General features: G+C 45.0%; 1 protein-coding gene across 5 annotated transcripts in view; it reads right to left on the minus strand.

Moving 5' to 3' along the window:
* Nucleotides 1–434: 434 nt before the first annotated feature.
* The window catches only part of LOC138296535 (isoaspartyl peptidase/L-asparaginase-like), a 1,292,011-nt gene continuing 1,274,521 nt past the window's right edge, over nucleotides 435–17,924 (minus strand). For all 5 annotated transcript variants that reach the window (XM_069235752.1, XM_069235750.1, XM_069235749.1 and 2 more), the window contains one exon: nucleotides 435–4,295. In XM_069235752.1, coding sequence (XP_069091853.1) covers nucleotides 4,081–4,295 — 215 coding nt within the window. In that variant the 3' untranslated portion in view covers nucleotides 435–4,080. The remainder of the gene's footprint in view (nucleotides 4,296–17,924) is intronic.

Raw genomic sequence — 17,924 nt, forward strand, 5'->3', positions numbered from 1 at the left:
TTGCGCTAGGGCATCATAAATATGCTCCTAAACCTCTCAAACAATCTTGGAGTATCTTTAGATCTGCTTTCATGTAAATAGATGTGGTGTGACTGATCTAAATACTTCTGCCTTTCATCAAAATCCGAGTGGATCTATCATTATTCTTTACTCGAATGCGTTGGGCTTGCGGGAGAAATCGAGTTTTAGCTGGTTACCTTATGGACCGGCCTGCAAATCTATTTGATTTACATTCGAAGTGAAATTTGAAATATCTGGAGAGAATGGGACAGGCAAATCTCCATATATTTAAAAAAAATACATTTTTGTTTGTAAACACATTTTGATGTAAACAAAAAAAAAGAAATTTAAGGAGCATCTTTGACAATTCACGCTATTCGTGCAAGACTATTACAGTCATTTAATACGTTAGCGACATTAAAAACTGATTTCAGTCAGCTAAATGAACACCACGTGCTGTTTTATTGGAACCTTTCAATAGCCTGATCATCAAATTCAAAACACAGAAACAGCCAGTGTGAAAAAAGTTTTTGTACTATCACAATTATAAAAATTTGTCCACGTAAAAATCACATATTTGTATTGTTTCTGGTTTGTATCTTAGGTAAAAACAAAGGACGAAATAAAAACACATTTTGATGTCAATATTATTAAACCGTGACAGGTGTTTGTGGAGATTATTATGTGCAAACTTTATAAGGGAATACATAGTAAAAACGGTGCAACAATTTTCAAAGTAGCCCAGGTTAGATTCCTCTTCTTCTTCTAAATACGACCTACAAACAACTGAGTCAAAAAAGTGAAATCAATGGCGTTATGACGGGCCCCTGTGGAATGTCATCAGGGCCCCCGGAGTCTCCCATATCGCACAGAGATTAAATGGTCTTGTGCAGAATGGGATCCTGTGAAGGGGTGATCAGTCGCCTGAACCGCAGGAGTTGTAGGGCCCTAAGGTATATGGACTATTAGACTGTTATAAGGAAATTGGACTGTCAGACGCTTTTGATCCATTTTGATTACACTTCTCCCTATCTTCCTCTCCGTAGATCGTTATATTACGTTTCCAAATCACAACTCTTCCCTCGAATCCATGATCCACAATGATCATGGTAACTAGTTGCTTGTGTGGAAATACATTTAGCTTTTGGAACAAAGATAATTATTAGAGATAGGATTGTGAGTAAGTAGATGTAAATGCTAGGGGCTGTTTAATGCGAATATGATAAGATTTGCCGAGTTGCTCCAAGGTGGTGGGAGAGTTAACAAATTTAGGTTTTATTACAGTAGCTATTAATTTAGTCAAGACTATCAGAATTGCAATGCTTTTCCGCAATATATATTTTTCTAGATATTGTGGGAGCACATTTTGCACATTCCTGTAATTACTAATGAATTTTGTGATTGAGAAATGCATTCTGCACCTGCCACTCCTCTAACACGCCCCCGAGAACAAACCTTGAACGGGAACAGATTTGTGTTCATGTTGCACATTTTGGCCATGGGAATACTTGGTTTGTGAGCTAACGAACACCTTCTTAGAATGCATGGTTTCCTTTTGAGATTCAGTCCCATTGCAGTGTGTGTATAAGTTCGAGACCTGAGGGGTGTTTTACCCGAGACCCCTAACGTGTTTACAGGCATGGTTCCTCCCAAGGTCACATGACCGCAGTAGTAGTAATAAAGGGGCAAGCCGCAGAAGCTGCAGTTCCCACACGTTTACACCAGTGAAGTGTGTGTGCCTTGTTATTGTACCTAGAGACCTTAGGCCTCCAACATGTGTGGAACATAGACCACCCTCAGTGCCCCTTTGCAGTGCTCCTCAGTTGCCAGCATCACGGGGGATGCAACAGCATACAATAATCAAATAAGAAGAGGAGGCTCACCATGTGAAGAAGATGATCAGGGGCTCAATTCGAGGCATGCAAGAATGACCGCTTCCAAATATTCGAACAAGTCTACTGAAATTATGTTACAGGTATAGAACCAACTGCATCATTTAACCAGATTATACACACATCCTCACCTTCATTTTTTCGAACTTGCTTGATTTCCATAAGTCAATCAATCAATCAAACATTTATAGAGTGCTGCACCATTGAACATCCAGGTCTTTAGTTCTCTCCTAAATCACTGGAGTGACGGTGCATTCCTGAGGTGCAGGAGCAGGTTGTTCCAGGCCTTGGCTGCCAGGTGTGAGAAGAAGCACCCTCTGCTGTTGGCTCTACAGACCGATAGGGTGTCTGAGAGAGAAAGGAAAACTGATCAGAGGTGTCTGGTCAGTTTGTGGATGGTCAGGCATTTCTTGTTGTATGCTGGACCTTCTGGATCAAGAAGAACCTCTGCCAAGGAGAAGAGCTGGAGGAGGAATACTGCCCATTTGCTGTGTTGGCTTGCACTTGCTGCTTCTGTCTTAGAGAGGACAAACACTGGGTGCAAGATGAAAGGCTAGGATAACTGGGAGGACTATGAAGCAACAGGCAGAGTCTGAAAAGGCACAAGGTGTGGCAGACATGATCAGCTACAGAACCTCCCATGACCTCCCAGGAACCAATATCACAAAGCAGCCTAGAGCACTCCCAGGAGGAACTGAATTCAGGGGATGAGGCTGCAGCACTGTTCCTAAGACAGAGACGGAAACTGATGCCCATAATAGCCGACACAGTTGATTGATTTATAGACCTCACATTCTGTCAACTGAGAGAGGACACCCACTGGAGGGAGTTTGCTGGTGATGACCACTGGCCAGGAGGCAAGGGGCTTAGCAATCGTGGCAATAGCTGTACAAACTGTGAGTAGGTAAATAGGTTACCTTTGCATCACTTGGGAAGTGACAGACCAGCCACACAGATGTACTAGCAGTTTTATGTAGTTGGTACTTTGGGTATTACAACTTGCAGAGGGAAGGAATGGTCTATTTTTGGGTTGAACGTTTGGGTGGTTGGGCAACAGACTTTTCCAGTTACAGTTAAGATTATATTGAGGAAATGTAGGGTGGGATCTGTTGGAATTGGGATAAGTTTGTGCGCATACAAGCAGATGGCAGGTGGTGTGAGTGATGGGCATGTGGGGAAGACAGGACAGGGGGACTATGGAGGTTAATACTGGACATAATTCTACTCCAAGAGACCTATTTGAAGGAGGCAGGGTGCATGTTATGTGGCAGGAGACAATCTGTCCCATTGGCACATGCTAGCGTCTCTCATTTTTAGAGTTTGATGGATGGCATACTATGTCACAATTGTGGCTCAGGCCTCGTCCACCATGATGCAAGTACATCTCATTTGCCAAACTATACAAAAGTCCTTTAATGCATGCTGATGACCACTAGTGAGACCTACAAGTAACAATTTTAAATGCTGGAATTGCAAACTCAGCCTCTTATCTGAGCTGCGATACCTATTACTTAAAACTCATAATGAACATGCTAAACAATCACAAGGTGCTACCATAATACCTTGTAAAAATCTGTGTCTGTTGGAGTTGTTTGAGGCATGATCTAATGATAATGATTCAGAAAGACTTTCCTTGGCAATATATTTATTTGCAAAGGTTAAAACATTAGGTTTAGCAGTATTAGGCTAAACAATAATAGCTCAAGGATGTTTTCAATTTTAAAAATTCAAGAAAATTAAAAATGTTAATGCACAATAATAATTCCAACAAATGAGTGGTGTATGAAATTATAATGTGGCCAGGAATATTTTGTGACTAGAAAATGTCTCAACATCACAAAGTTGTCAAGTTTTCCACCATTCAAAACCTCACCACAGGGTGAATTTGTCATAAATAAAAATATGTTGCAGAAGATGTTCTTCCAAAATTAAGTGGAAGAATGTTTCTGCAAAAAAATGGAATTTGATGATGTTTTACTATTTTATCTGGCCAAACCCATTATGGGGGATTTTTCACCCACAAAAAGAGTTGGCAACTTTATGAAGTTGAGAGAACATGTTAATTTTCAAAATAGTTAACAAGCTTGGTTAAGTCCAACCTTTACCAACTTCGCACAACTCTGTTTCATCATTACATCATTTTATATTTTTACTCAGTGTGCATGTAGAATAGCAGAGGCTTGGACAACTAATTGGAATCGCCAATATCATCAAGGAGGTTTTCGTCTGGGTTAAGGCCATATGTCAAAAGGTCATCTTTAATAGCTGCCCATGCCATCCGTTGAGTAGTGAATTTTGCTGTCCAGTCTCCAGATTTATTGATAGCTATAACACCACCGTGACCATGTACCCTGTTCTTCATGTAGGAGAGAGCAGCATCCGCAGCTTCGGCAGGCATCGTGCCTAGAAATAGGACAATGCATATTAGTTAATAAAAAAGCACCACTATTGCCAGGTTAACTTCTTCCTATATAAATGCATAACACAAACTGCATATTAGTAAGTACTTGGATGGAATTTAATGGCTATAACTCTGCAGAGTGAGGAACTGTTCATAACCTTAGTAACAGAGTAAGTACAATCAAACTACACCCACACAGCAAAACATATAAACAGTTTATATTTATTATATTGTTTATTTGCTCATTTGTACTTGTATACATTGAGAACCAGTCCTAAAAGGTGACAGAGAGCTTCACATAGTACCAATTTGCATTGCTACATTTAACGATATGGTACATAATCGTGATGATAGAGGACACAAAGATATTGATTGTGTGTGTGTGTGCCGGGTGAGAATGGTTTCCTGGATGCCAAGAGTAATTTAAGTGTATGGGGTAAAGTCCCTTCCTCTGCTTTAAGTAGATTGAGACAATAATTTACTAATGTTGATCGTATCTGAATTTTATTCCAGTTAGGGCCAAATTTCCCCTTGCCAATCTCTGAGGTGTTTATATTATTAAATCGGAATGCTTCATGAGCCTTTTTTAGAAGATCTACTTTCCCATTCCTTCTTCTAATATTCCCCCTTCACATTATTTTCATAAACATATGGAACACTTCTTTGATTGACCCATCCGCTGCTTCTACCCCCCATTTGCTTGTGACTTATCCATCGTCTCCACTGGAGAGCCGCCCCGGGTGACTATTATCACAGCCATTTCCTCATGAACTATCACTGCAGGGTACTTGTCTTTAACAGGTTCTTATACCACTCCCTCGTCATCTGTTTGAATCATCTTGTGCATTTTTGTGATTTTCTAACCACAAGGAACTACTGCCAATCCCTCCTTTCCTGCTACTTCCCCAGTTTCAATTGTCTTACTTACATTACCGTCTCTTCCTTTCGGACTCATTAAAAACTGTATATGCTTTAAATGATGTAGGATTGCTAATGAAATAACAGTTTTATGATTAGTGTAATTTACTATTTTAGATAATCGAGCAAGGACTCCATCAAGCGTTTTGCCAAGTGCAATGGCCAGGGGAACTCCCTCTACTCTATTTAACTTACAATCCTAGGGACATCTACTGGCACAGTTTCACCCTAAGGTCCCCCTTGCATTAGCAGAGCTAAATATCCACAGACAAGGAACTTCCATTCTCAACAACTGAGTTCATCATACAGTGTAAATTAATTCGTTTTTTTCATTGTAAGACTGCTCCTTCACACCTTATATCTTGAGATGCGGGAATGTTTTTTCTGGGTTGTGGGCTGCAAGTACTATGCACCGTCCCAGTCTTTAACTACCTCCTCCTCCACTGCAAACATTGCTACTAAGGATCTATCCCCAATTGCATCACGATCAGTATAATTCATGTGATCAATATGTACACGGGTCAAGTCTGAGATCACATCTCCAGAAGTAAGGGTATCCCTACAATGAGTTTTGCACTTTGGCGAATCCTCACAGAAGAGCTTCTTCTGAACACCCTCTTGGTCATATTGTAGGAGGCTGGCCTGGCTTGTAGTGGGTACCAGAGGTACTTACACCTTGTGCCACGTCCAGTTATCCCTTATTAGTGTAGAAGAGGTGTTTCTAGCAGTTTAGGCTGATAGAAAGTAGCTATGGCAAAGCAGCTTAAGCTGAACTAGGAGACATGTAAAGCTCCTACTATACAACTGGTGTCATATGCACAATATCATAAGAAAACACAATACACAGAATTACTAAAAATAAAGGTACTTTATTTTTATGACAATATGCCAAATTATATCAGTGAGTACCCTCAGTATGAGGATGAGTTATATACACAAGATATATGTACACAAACCAAAATTAGGTAAGTAATAGCAAGAAAAGTAATGCAAGCAGTGTAGAATTACAGTAGATTGCAATAGGAGCACATAGGTATAGGGGCAACACAAACCATATACTCCAAAAGTGGAATGCGAACCACGAATGGACCCCAAACCTATGTGAGCTTGTAGAGGGTCGCTGAGACTGTAAGAAAACAGTGAGGGTTCGAAAAATAGCCCACCCGAACCCTGAAAGGTAGGTGTAAAGTGCACCTACTACCCCCAGAGAGCACAGAAGTCGTGATAGGGGGTTTCTGCAGGAAGAACAAACACCAACAATGCAACAACAGTGGATTTCCGGACCTGAGTACCTGTAAGACAAGGGGACCAAGTCCAATAGTCGCGACAGTGTCGAGAGTGGGCAGGAGCCCAGGAAATGCCAGCTGAGGGTGCAAGGAAACTGCCACCGGATGGAAGAAGCTTGGAGTTCTGCAAGAAAGAAGAGAGCTAGGGACTTCTCCTTTGGAAGACGGATGTCCCAAATCGCGATGAAGCTTGCACGCAGAAAGACGGCAAACAAGCCTTTCTAGCAGCAAGGGTCGCGGTAGAGGTTTTTGGGTGCTGCTGTGGCCCAGGAGGGACCAGGATGTCGCCACTTGGAGGAGGAGACAGAAGGGGGCACCCAGCAACTCAGGGAGCCCTCACAGAAGCAGGCAGCACCCGCAGAAGTACCTGAACAGGCACTTGGAAGAAAAGTGAACCGGAGTCCGCGTGAAGTCACAAAAGGGAGTCCCACGACGCCGGAGGACAACTCAGAAGGTTGTGCACTGCAGGAAGGAGTGTTGGGGACCCAGGCTTGGCTGTGAACGAAGGAAATCCTGGAAGAGTGCACAGGAGCCGGAGCAGCTGCAAATCACACGGTACCCAGCAATGCAGACTAGCGTGGGGAAGCAAGGACTTACCTCCACCAAACTTGGAGTGAAGAGTCACTGGACTGTGGGAGTCACTTGGACAGAGTTGCTGAGTTCCAGGGACCACGCTCGTCAGGATGAGAGGGGACCCAGAGGACCAGTGATGTAGTCTTTTGGTGCCTGCGTTAGCAGGGGGAAGATTCCTTTGACCCACAGGAGATTTCTTCAGAGCTCCTGGTGCAGGGAGGAGGCAGGCTACCCCCAGAGCATGCACCACCTGGAAACAGTCGAGAAAGCCGTCAGGATGAAGCGATACAAGGTTGCAAGTAGTCGTCTTGCTACTTTGTTGAGGTTTTGCAGGCGTCCTGAGCAGTCAGCGGTCAATCCTTTGGCAGAAGGCGAAGAGGGAGATGCAGAGGAACTCTGATGAGCTCTTGCATTCGTTATCTGGTGAATTCCCCAAAGCAGAGACCCTAAATAGCCAGAAAAGGAGGTTTGGCTACCTAGGAAGGAGGATTGGCTACCAAGAGGGGTGAGAGCCTATCAGAAGGAGCCTCTGACGTTACCTGCTGGCACTGGCCACTCAGAGCAGTCCAGTGTGCCACAAACACCTCTGTTTCCAAGATGGCAGAGGTCTGGGACACACTGGAATCGCTGTGGGCACCTCCCCTGGGAGGTGCAGGTCAGGGGGGTGGTCACTCCCCTTTCCTTTGCCCAGTTTCGCAACAGAGCAGGGCTGGGGGATCCCTAAACCGGTGTAGACTGGCTTATGCAGAGATGGGAACCATCTGTGCCCATCAAAGCATTTCCAGAGGCTGGGGGAGGCTACTCCTCCCCAGCCCTGACACCTATTTCCAAAGGGAAAGGGTATTAAACCCTCTCTCAGAGGGAATCCTTTGTTCTGCCTTCCTGGGCCAGGGCTGCCTGGACCCCAGGATGGCAGAAACCTGTCTGAGGGGTTGGCAGCAGCAGCAGCTGCAGTGGAGACCCCGGAAAGGCAGTTTGGCAGTACCCGGGTTCTGTGCTAGAGACCCGGAGGATCATGGAATTGTCCCCCCAATGCCACAATGGCATTGGGGGGACAATTCCATGATCTTAGACATGTTACATGGCCATGTTCGGAGTTACCATTGTGACGCTATGCATAGGTAGTGACCTATGTATAGTGCACACGTATAATGGTGTCCCCGCACTCACAAAGTCTGGGAAATTTGCCCTGAACGATGTGGGGGCACCTTGGCTAGTGCCAGGGTGCCCACACACTAAGTAACTTTGCACCCAACCTTCACCAGGTGAAGGTTAGACATATAGGTGACTTATAAGTTACTTAAGTGCAGTGGTAAATGGCTGTGAAATAACGTGGACGTTGTTTCACACAGACTGCAATGGCAGGCCTGTGTAAGAATTGTCAGAGCTCCCTATGGGTGGTAAAAGAAATGCTGCAGCCCAAAGGGATCTCCTGGAACCCCAATAACCTGGGTACCTCAGTACCATATACTAGGGAATTATATGGGTGTACCAGTATGCCAATGTGAATTGGTAAATTTAGTCACTAGCTTGTTAGTGACAAATTTGGAAAGCAGAGAGAGCATAACCACTGAGGTTCTGGTTAGCAGAGCCTCAGTGAGACAGTTAGGCATCACACAGGGAACACATACAGGGCACATACTTATGAGCACTGGGGCCCTGCCTGACAGGGTCCCAGTGACACATAGACTAAAACAACATGTATACAGTGAAATATGGGGGTAACATGCCAGGCAAGATGGCACTTTCCTACAACCCCCCGCCAAACGAAGGACAATAAGACTAGCCATGACCTGATGAGTCTTGATTGTCTAAGTGGAAATATCTGGAGAGTCCATCTGCATTGGAGTGGGTACTCCCAGGTCTATGTTCCACTGTATAGTCCATTCCCTGTAGAGATATGGACCACCTCAACAATTTAGGGTTTTCACCTTTGATTTGTTTTAGCCAAAGTAGCGGTTTGTGGTCTGTCTGAACAATAAAGTGAGTGCCAAACAGGTATGGCCTCAACATTTTCAGTGTCCAGACCACAGCAAAGGCCTCCCTTTCTATGGCAGACCAATGCTTTTCTCTAGGGGTCAAGGTTCTGCTGATAAAAGCAACTGGTTGATCCTGGCCCTCAGAATTCAGTTGTGATAAGACAGCCCCTACCCCTAATTCAGATGCATCAGTTTGAACAATGAATTTCTTGGAGTAACATGGGCTTTTTAGGACAGGTGCAGAGCACATGGCCTGTTTGAGCTCCTCAAAAGCTTTCTGACAGCTAGCTGTCACAATACCTTTTTAGGCATCTTTTTACTACTGAGATCATTAAGAGGGGCTGCTATGGAGCCATAGTTTTTCATGAATCTCCTGTAATACCCAGTGAGGCCTAAGAAGGCTCTCACCTGGGTCTGTGTTGTAGGGCGAACCCAATCCATGATTGTCTGGATTTCCCCCTGCAGTGGTGCAATCTGTTCTCCACCTAAAAGGTGTCGCAGATAAACCACCTTTCCCTGCCCTATCTGGCACTTTGAGGCCTTGATAGTGAGGCCTGCCTTTTGCAGGGCCTCCAAAACCTTCCAAAGGTGGACCAGGTGCTCATCCGAGGTGGAGCTAAAGACAGCTATATCATCTAGATATGCTGATCTAAAAGCCACCAACCCTTTACATGATTGTGTTCACCAATCTCTGGAAAGTGGCAGGTGCATTTTTCAAACCAAAGGGCATCACTGTAAATTGGTAGTGGCCTCCTATAGTTGAAAATGCAGTTTTAGGTTTAGCATCCTCAGCCAATTTGATCTGCCAATACCCTGCAGTCAAATCAAAGGTGCTAAGATACTTGGCAGATGCCAGTGTATCTATGAGCTCATCTGCCCTGGGTATAGGGTGAGCAAGAGTTTTTTGTTACCTGATTGAGACCTCTGTAGTCTACACAAAACCTAATCTCCCTTTTTCCATCTTTTGAGTGAGGCTTTGGTACAAGCACCACAGGACTCACCCATGGGCTTTCAGAAGGTTCAACCACTCCTAGATCAAGCATTTTCTGAACCTCTTGTTTTATGCAGTCCCTGGCATGGTCAGGCTGCCTATAGATTTTACTTTTGACAGGCAAGCTGTCTCCCGTATCAACTGTGTGTTCACACCAAGATGTGGTGCCTAGCACAGCTGAAAAGAGTTCAGAAAATTGTCCAAGGAGATTTATGCAGTTGTCTTTCTGTTCTGCAGTCAGACAATCTGCCAAAACTACTCCCTCCACTAAAGTATCATTTTCAGTGGTGGAAAAGAGATCAGGGAGAGGGTCACTCTCTTCTTCCTGTCCCTCACCTGTTGCCATGAGCAGGGTGAGACCAGCCCTGTCATAGTAGGGTTTTAGGCGGTTGACATGAATCAACCTAAGGGGACTCCTGGCAGTGCCCAGGTCTACCAGATAGGTAACCTCACCCTTTTTCTCAACAATTAGATGGGGTCCACTCAATTTGTACTGGAGTGCTCTTGTGGCCACAGGCTCCAATACCCACACCTTCTATCCTGGTTGGTAGTGGATCAGAACAGCCTTCTGGTCATGCCATTGCTTCCGGAGCTCTTGGCTGGCCTGAAGGTTTTTACTGGCCTTTTTCATGTACTCAGCCATTCTGGATCTTAGGCAAAGTACCTAGTCCACTATGTCCTGTTTGGGAGCTTTTAAAGGTTGTTCCCAACCCTCCTTCACAAGGGTTAGTGGACCTCTTACAGGGTGCCCAAAGAGGAGTTCAAAGTGGCTGAAGCCCACTCCTTTCTGGGGTACCTCCCTGTAAGCAAAAAGGAGGCAAGGTAACAGGACATCCCATCTCCTCCTGAGTTTTTCAGGGAGTCCCATTATCATACCTTTGAGAGTTTTATTAAACCTCTCTACCAGTCCATTAGTCTGTGGATGATAAGGAGTGGTGACTTTGTAGGTTACACCACATTCCTTCCACATTGCTTTCAAGTATGCAGACATGAAGTTGCTACCCCTGTCTGATACAACCTCTTTTGGGAAACCCACTCTGGAAAAGATTCCCAGGAGGGCATTTGCCACTGCAGGTGCTGTAGTGGTCCTTAGAGGAATTGCTTCAGGATATCTTGTGGCATGGTCCACAACCACCAAGATAAACCTATTGCCTGAAGCAGTAGGAGGGTCATGGGGGCCAACTATGTCAACCCCTACCCTTTCAAAGGGGACCCCAATCACAGGTAGTGGAATAAGGGGAGCCTTTGGTGTGCCACCAGTCTTGCCACTGGCTTGGCAGGTCACACAAGACTTGCAAAAATCTTTAGTGTCCTGTGACATCCTAGGCCAGTGAAACAGGAGAACAAGCCTTTCCCATGTTTTGATCTGGCCCAAATGCCCACCCAAAGGAATGTCATGTGCCAGAGTTAGGAGGAACTCTCTGTACTGCAGGGGAATGACCAATCTCCTGGCTGCTCCAGGTTTTGGGTCCCTTGCCTCAGTGTACAAGAGGTTGTCCTCCCAGTAAACTCTATGTGAGTCACTGACATCCCCATTTTGCTGCTTGACAGCTTGCTGTCTGAGACCCTCTAATGTGGGACAGGTTTGCTGTGCCACACTCAGCTCTTCCCTGGCAGGCCCCCTCCACCCAAAAGCTCAGCAGTGTCTGCTGCCAGCTCATCTGGTGAAGGTTCTGCACAGGGAGGAAATTCTGCTTCCTCAGAAGGAGAATCATCTGTAGAGGGAGGGATAGTGGGTAGGGACTTACCCCTGCTACCCCTAGCTTTCGGGAGCACTTGTTCCATTGTTCCAGGATCCAAGTTACCCTGTCCTTTTTGCTTTTTGGCCTGAGCCCTTGTCAAAGCAAAAACATGCCTAGGAATGCCCAGCATTGCTGCATGAGCCTCCAACTCCACTTCTGCCCAAGCTGATGTCTCTAATTCGTTCGTACCTAGTAGACAGTCTAAAGGTAAATCTGAGGCAACCACAACTTTGTTTGGATCAGTAACCCCCCCCCATTTGAGATTCACAACAGCCATGGGGTGGCTAAGAGTGTTGTTATGAGCGTCTGTCACTTGGTACTGCTGACCAAGTAGGTGTTGTTCAGGGTGCACCAGTTTCTCTATCACCATGGTAACACTGGCACCTGTGTCCCTGTAAGCCTGAACCTCAACACCATTTATTAGGGGAAGTTGCTTGTACTTATCCATATTAAGGGGACAAGCAACCAAGGTGGCCAAATCAATGGCACCTTCAGAGACTAATACAGCCTCTGTGGTCTCCCTAACAAGACCAACCTCAACTAAATTACCAAAAGTGAGCCCAGCTACTCCCTTGGATTAGCTAATAGTAGGTTTGCTCCCACCACCACTGCTATTACCCGGGGCACTGGAATTTGCAGTAGGGGTTGTGGTAGTGGGAGGTTTGGTGTTTTTCTTTGGACAACTGGCATCAGTTGTCCAATGGCCTTTGACTTTACACAAATAACACCAAGGCTTTTTAGGTTGATTTGAAGAGGATTTGGACCCCCCACCCCCACCAGAGGATTTTTGTGGGCCTGATGAAGACTCATTTTTACTTTTGTCCCCACCCTTGTCAGAAGACTTACCATCCTTCTTCTTGTCATCCTTGTCACCCCCTGTATGAGCTTTTCTGTTCACTCTTGTTCTGACCCATTTGTCTGCCTTCTTTCCAAATTCTTGGGGAGAGGTCAGATCTGAGTCCACTAGATATTGGTGTAACAAGTCAGACACACAGTTATTCAGAATATGCTCTCTCAGTATAAGATTATACAGGCTTTCATAGTCAGAAACTTTACTGCCATGTAACCACCCCTCCAAGGCCTTCACTGAACAGTCAACAAAGGCTATCCAGTCTTGTGAGGACTCTTTTCTGGTGTCTCTGAACTTAATCCTGTATTGTTCAGTGGTTAAGCCAAATCCATCCAAGAGTGCATCCTTCAAAACTGCAAAATTGTTAGCATGACTTTTTCTAACAGTAAGGAGCCTATCCCTACTCTTTCCAGTGAAAGATAACCACAATATAGCAGCCCACTGCCTATGAGGGACCCCCTGTACCATACAGGCCCTCTCAAGTGCAGCAAACCACTTGTTGATGTCATCCCCCTCCTTGTAAGGGGGGACTATCTTGTGCAGATTCCTGGAATCATGCTCTCTAACATGATTACTATCAGGACTACTGCTACTGCCACCATGGGGTCCAAACCCCAATCTCTGTCTTTCCTTCTCCAGGTCTCGGGATTCCCTACCTAAGGCCAGCTGTTGCTGTTTAAGCTTCAGTCTGGTCTCTTCAACCCTCAACTTTTTGAGTTCCCTTTCTAACATGTTGTCTTCAAGGTGGGTGGGTTGGGAATGCTTGGACACAGAAGATAAATTGGAAACAACAGAGGGGGATCTGTTCCTAACTGACTGAACCCTAGCAACTTGGCCTCTAGGAATAAAGACTTCCCTACTGTGATGGGAACCTCCATTACTACCAACATTAGTCGGTGTCTTGTTAGAAGGCAAATCCTGATCAGAACCCTCCCTACCTCCCTCAAGGAGATCCCCTGAATCAGATTGGGAACCTTCTATTAACCTCTCATTTGAAGTGCCTGCTTGGGACTCATCATTCACAATAAGCATGTTAAATAGAAATTCTTTGGTAGGGTTCTTTCCTATCACTAAACCTCTCCCTAAGCAGAGACTCCTTAGGCTCTTAAAATTCAAATTTCATAACTAGTATTGACCATTTTAAGAGTAGAATCTTCTGTAGACATGTAGTTTTAGAATACTTTTTAACACTTTGTAAAAAGTTCAAGAGGAGAAAAGCAAAACATTTTGGTTAGGTGTACATACACTGAACTTGTTTTGTATATTATTCTCTTCTGAAAAGTACACAATGAAAAAGTGGTAAGTAATTATAAGTACTTATCCCACCGCTGCACAACCAATGTAGGAGGCTGGCCTGGCTTGTAGTGGGTACAAGAGGTACTTACACCTTGTGCCAGGTCCAGTTATCCCTTATTAGTGTAGAAGAGGTGTTTCTAGCAGTTTAGGCTGATAGAAGGTAGCTATGGCAAAGCAGCTTAGACTGAACTAGGAGACATATAAAGCTCCTACTATACCACTGGTGTCATATGCACAATATCATAAGAAAACACAATACACAGAATTACTAAAAATAAAGGTACTTTATTTTTATGACAATATGCCAAAGTATATCAGTGAGTACCCTCAGTATGAGGATAAGTTATATACACAAGATATATGTACACAAACCAAAATTAGGTAAGTAATAGCAAGAAAAGTAATGCAAGCAGTGTAGAATTACAGTAGATTGCAATAGGAGCACATAGGTATAGGGGCAACACAAACCATATACTCCAAAAGTGGAATGCGAACCACGAATCGACCCCAAACCTATGTGAGCTTGTAGAGGGTCACTGGGACTGTAAGAAAGCAGTGAGGGTTAGAAAAATAGCCCACCCCAAGACCCTGAAAGGTAGGTGTAAAGTGCACCTACTACCCCCAGAGAGCACAGAAGTCGTGATAGGGGGTTTCTGCAGGAAGAACAAACACCAACAATGCAACAACAGTGGATTTCTGGACCTGAGTACCTGTAAGACAAGGGGACCAAGTCCAATAGTCGCGACAGTGTCGAGAGTGGGCAGGAGCCCAGGAAATGCCAGCTGAGGGTGCAAGGAAGCTGCCACTGGATGGAAGAAGCTTGGAGTTCTGCAAGAAAGAAGAGAGCTAGGGACTTCTCCTTTGGAAGACGGATGTCCCATGTCGCAATGAAGCTTGCAGAGGTGTTCCCACGCAGAAAGACTGCAAACAAGCCTTGCTAGCTGCAAGGGTTGCAGTAGAGGTTTTTGGGTGCTGCTGTGGCCCCGGAGGGACTAGGATGTCGCCACTTGGAGGAGGAGACAGAGAGGGCGCCCAGTAACTCAGGGAGCCCTCACAGAAGCAGGCAGCACCCGCAGAAGTACCTGAAAAGGCACTTGGAAGAAGAGTGAACCAGAGTCCACGCAAAGTCACAAAAGGGAGTCCCACGACGCCGGAGGACAACTCAGAAAGTTGTGCACTGCAGGAAGGAGTGTCGGGGACCCAGGCTTGGATGTGCATGAAGGAAATCCTGGAAGAGTGCACAGGAGCCAGAGCAGCTGCAAATCACGCAGTACCCAGCAATGCAGTCTAGCGTGGGGAGGCAAGGATTTACCTCCACCAAACTTGGACTGAAGAGTCACTGGACTGTGGGAGTCACTTGGACAGAGTTGCTGAGTTCCAGGGACCACGCTCGTCAGGATGAGAGGGGACCCAGAGGACCAGTGATGCAGTCTTTTGGTGCCTGCGTTAGCAGGGGGAATATTCCTTCGACCCACAGGAGATTTCTTCAGAGCTCCTGGTGCAGAGAGGAGGCAGGCTACCCCAGAGCATGCACCACCTGGAAACAGTCGAGAAAGCCGGCAGGATGAAGCGATACAAGGTTGCTAGTAGTCGTCCTGCTGCTTTGTTGCGGTATTGCAGGCGTCCTGAGCAGTCAGCGGTCGATCCTTTGGCAGAAGGTGAAGAGGGAGATGAGGAGGAACCCTGATGAGCTCTTATCTGGTGAATTCCCCAAAGCAGAGACCCTAAATAGCCAGAAAAGGAGGTTTGGCTACCTAGGAAGGAGGATTGGCTACCAAGAGAGGTAAGAGCCTATCAGAAGGAGCCTCTGATGTCACCTGCTGAGCAGTCCAGTGTGCCACAAACAGCTCTGTTTCCAAGATGGCAGAGGTCTGGGACACACTGGAGGAGCTCTGGGCACTCCCCTTTCCTTTGTCCAGTTTCGCGCCAGAGCAGGGCTGGGGGATCCCTAAACCGGTGTAGACTTGCTTATGCAGAGATCGGCACCATCTGTGCCCATCAAAGCATTTCCAGAGGCTGGGGGAGGCTACACCTCCCCCGCTACTGGGGGAGGTGACAGAGAGCTTCACATAGTACCAATTTGCATTGCTACATTTAACGATATGGTACATAATCGTGATGATAGAGGACACAAAGATATTGATTGTGTGTGTGTGTGCCGGGTGAGAATGGTTTCCTGGATGCCAAGAGTAATTTAAGTGTATGGGGTAAAGTCCCTTCCTCTGCTTTAAGTAGATTGAGACAATAATTTACTAATGTTGATCGTATCTGAATTTTATTCCAGTTAGGGCCAAATTTCCCCTTGCCAATCTCTGAGGTGTTTATATTATTAAATCGGAATGCTTCATGAGCCTTTTTTAGAAGATCTACTTTCCCATTCCTTCTTCTAATATTCCCCCTTCACATTATTTTCATAAACATATGGAACACTTCTTTGATTGACCCATCCGCTGCTTCTACCCCCCATTTGCTTGTGACTTATCCATCGTCTCCACTGGAGAGCCGCCCCGGGTGACTATTATCACAGCCATTTCCTCATGAACTATCACTGCAGGGTACTTGTCTTTAACATGTTCTTATACCACTCCCTCGTCATCTGTTTGAATCATCTTGTGCATTTTTGTGATTTTCTAACCACAAGGAACTACTGCCAATCCCTCCTTTCCTGCTACTTCCCCAGTTTCAATTGTCTTACTTACATTACCGTCTCTTCCTTTCGGACTCATTAAAAACTGTATATGCTTCAAATGATGTAGGATTGCTAATGAAATAACAGTTTTATGATTAGTGTAATTTACTATTTTAGATAATCGAGCAAGGACTCCATCAAGCGTTTTGCCAAGTGCAATGGCCAGGGGAACTCCCTCTACTCTATTTAACTTACAATCCTAGGGACATCTACTGGCACAGTTTCACCCTAAGGTCCCCCTTGCATTAGCAGAGCTAAATATCCACAGACAAGGAACTTCCATTCTCAACAACTGAGTTCATCATACAGTGTAAATTAATTCGTTTTTTTCATTGTAAGACTGCTCCTTCACACCTTATATCTTGAGATGCGGGAATGTTTTTTCTGGGTTGTGGGCTGCAAGTACTATGCACCGTCCCAGTCTTTAACTACCTCCTCCTCCACTGCAAACATTGCTACTAAGGATCTATCCCCAATTGCATCACGATCAGTATAATTCATGTGATCAATATGTACACGGGTCAAGTCTGAGATCACATCTCCAGAAGTAAGGGTCTTCCTACAATGAGTTTTGCACTTTGGCGAATCCTCACAGAAGAGCTTCTTCTGAACACCCTCTTGGTCATATTGTAGGAGGCTGGCCTGGCTTGTAGTGGGTACCAGAGGTACTTACACCTTGTGCCACGTCCAGTTATCCCTTATTAGTGTAGAAGAGGTGTTTCTAGCAGTTTAGGCTGATAGAAAGTAGCTATGGCAAAGCAGCTTAGGCTGAACTAGGAGACATGTAAAGCTCCTACTATACAACTGGTGTCATATGCACAATATCATAAGAAAACACAATACACAGAATTACTAAAAATAAAGGTACTTTATTTTTATGACAATATGCCAAATTATATCAGTGAGTACCCTCAGTATGAGGATGAGTTATATACACAAGATATATGTACACAAACCAAAATTAGGTAAGTAATAGCAAGAAAAGTAATGCAAGCAGTGTAGAATTACAGTAGATTGCAATAGGAGCACATAGGTATAGGGGCAACACAAACCATATACTCCAAAAGTGGAATGCGAACCACTAATGGACCCCAAACCTATGTGAGCTTGTAGAGGGTCGCTGAGACTGTAAGAAAACAGTGAGGGTTCGAAAAATAGCCCACTCGAACCCTGAAAGGTAGGTGTAAAGTGCACCTACTACCCCCAGAGAGCACAGAAGTCGTGATAGGGGGTTTCTGCAGGAAGAACAAACACCAACAATGCAACAACAGTGGATTTCCGGACCTGAGTACCTGTAAGACAAGGGG

Source organism: Pleurodeles waltl, chromosome 5 (assembly GCF_031143425.1).
Source record: "Pleurodeles waltl isolate 20211129_DDA chromosome 5, aPleWal1.hap1.20221129, whole genome shotgun sequence".
Classification (NCBI taxonomy): domain Eukaryota; kingdom Metazoa; phylum Chordata; class Amphibia; order Caudata; family Salamandridae; genus Pleurodeles; species Pleurodeles waltl.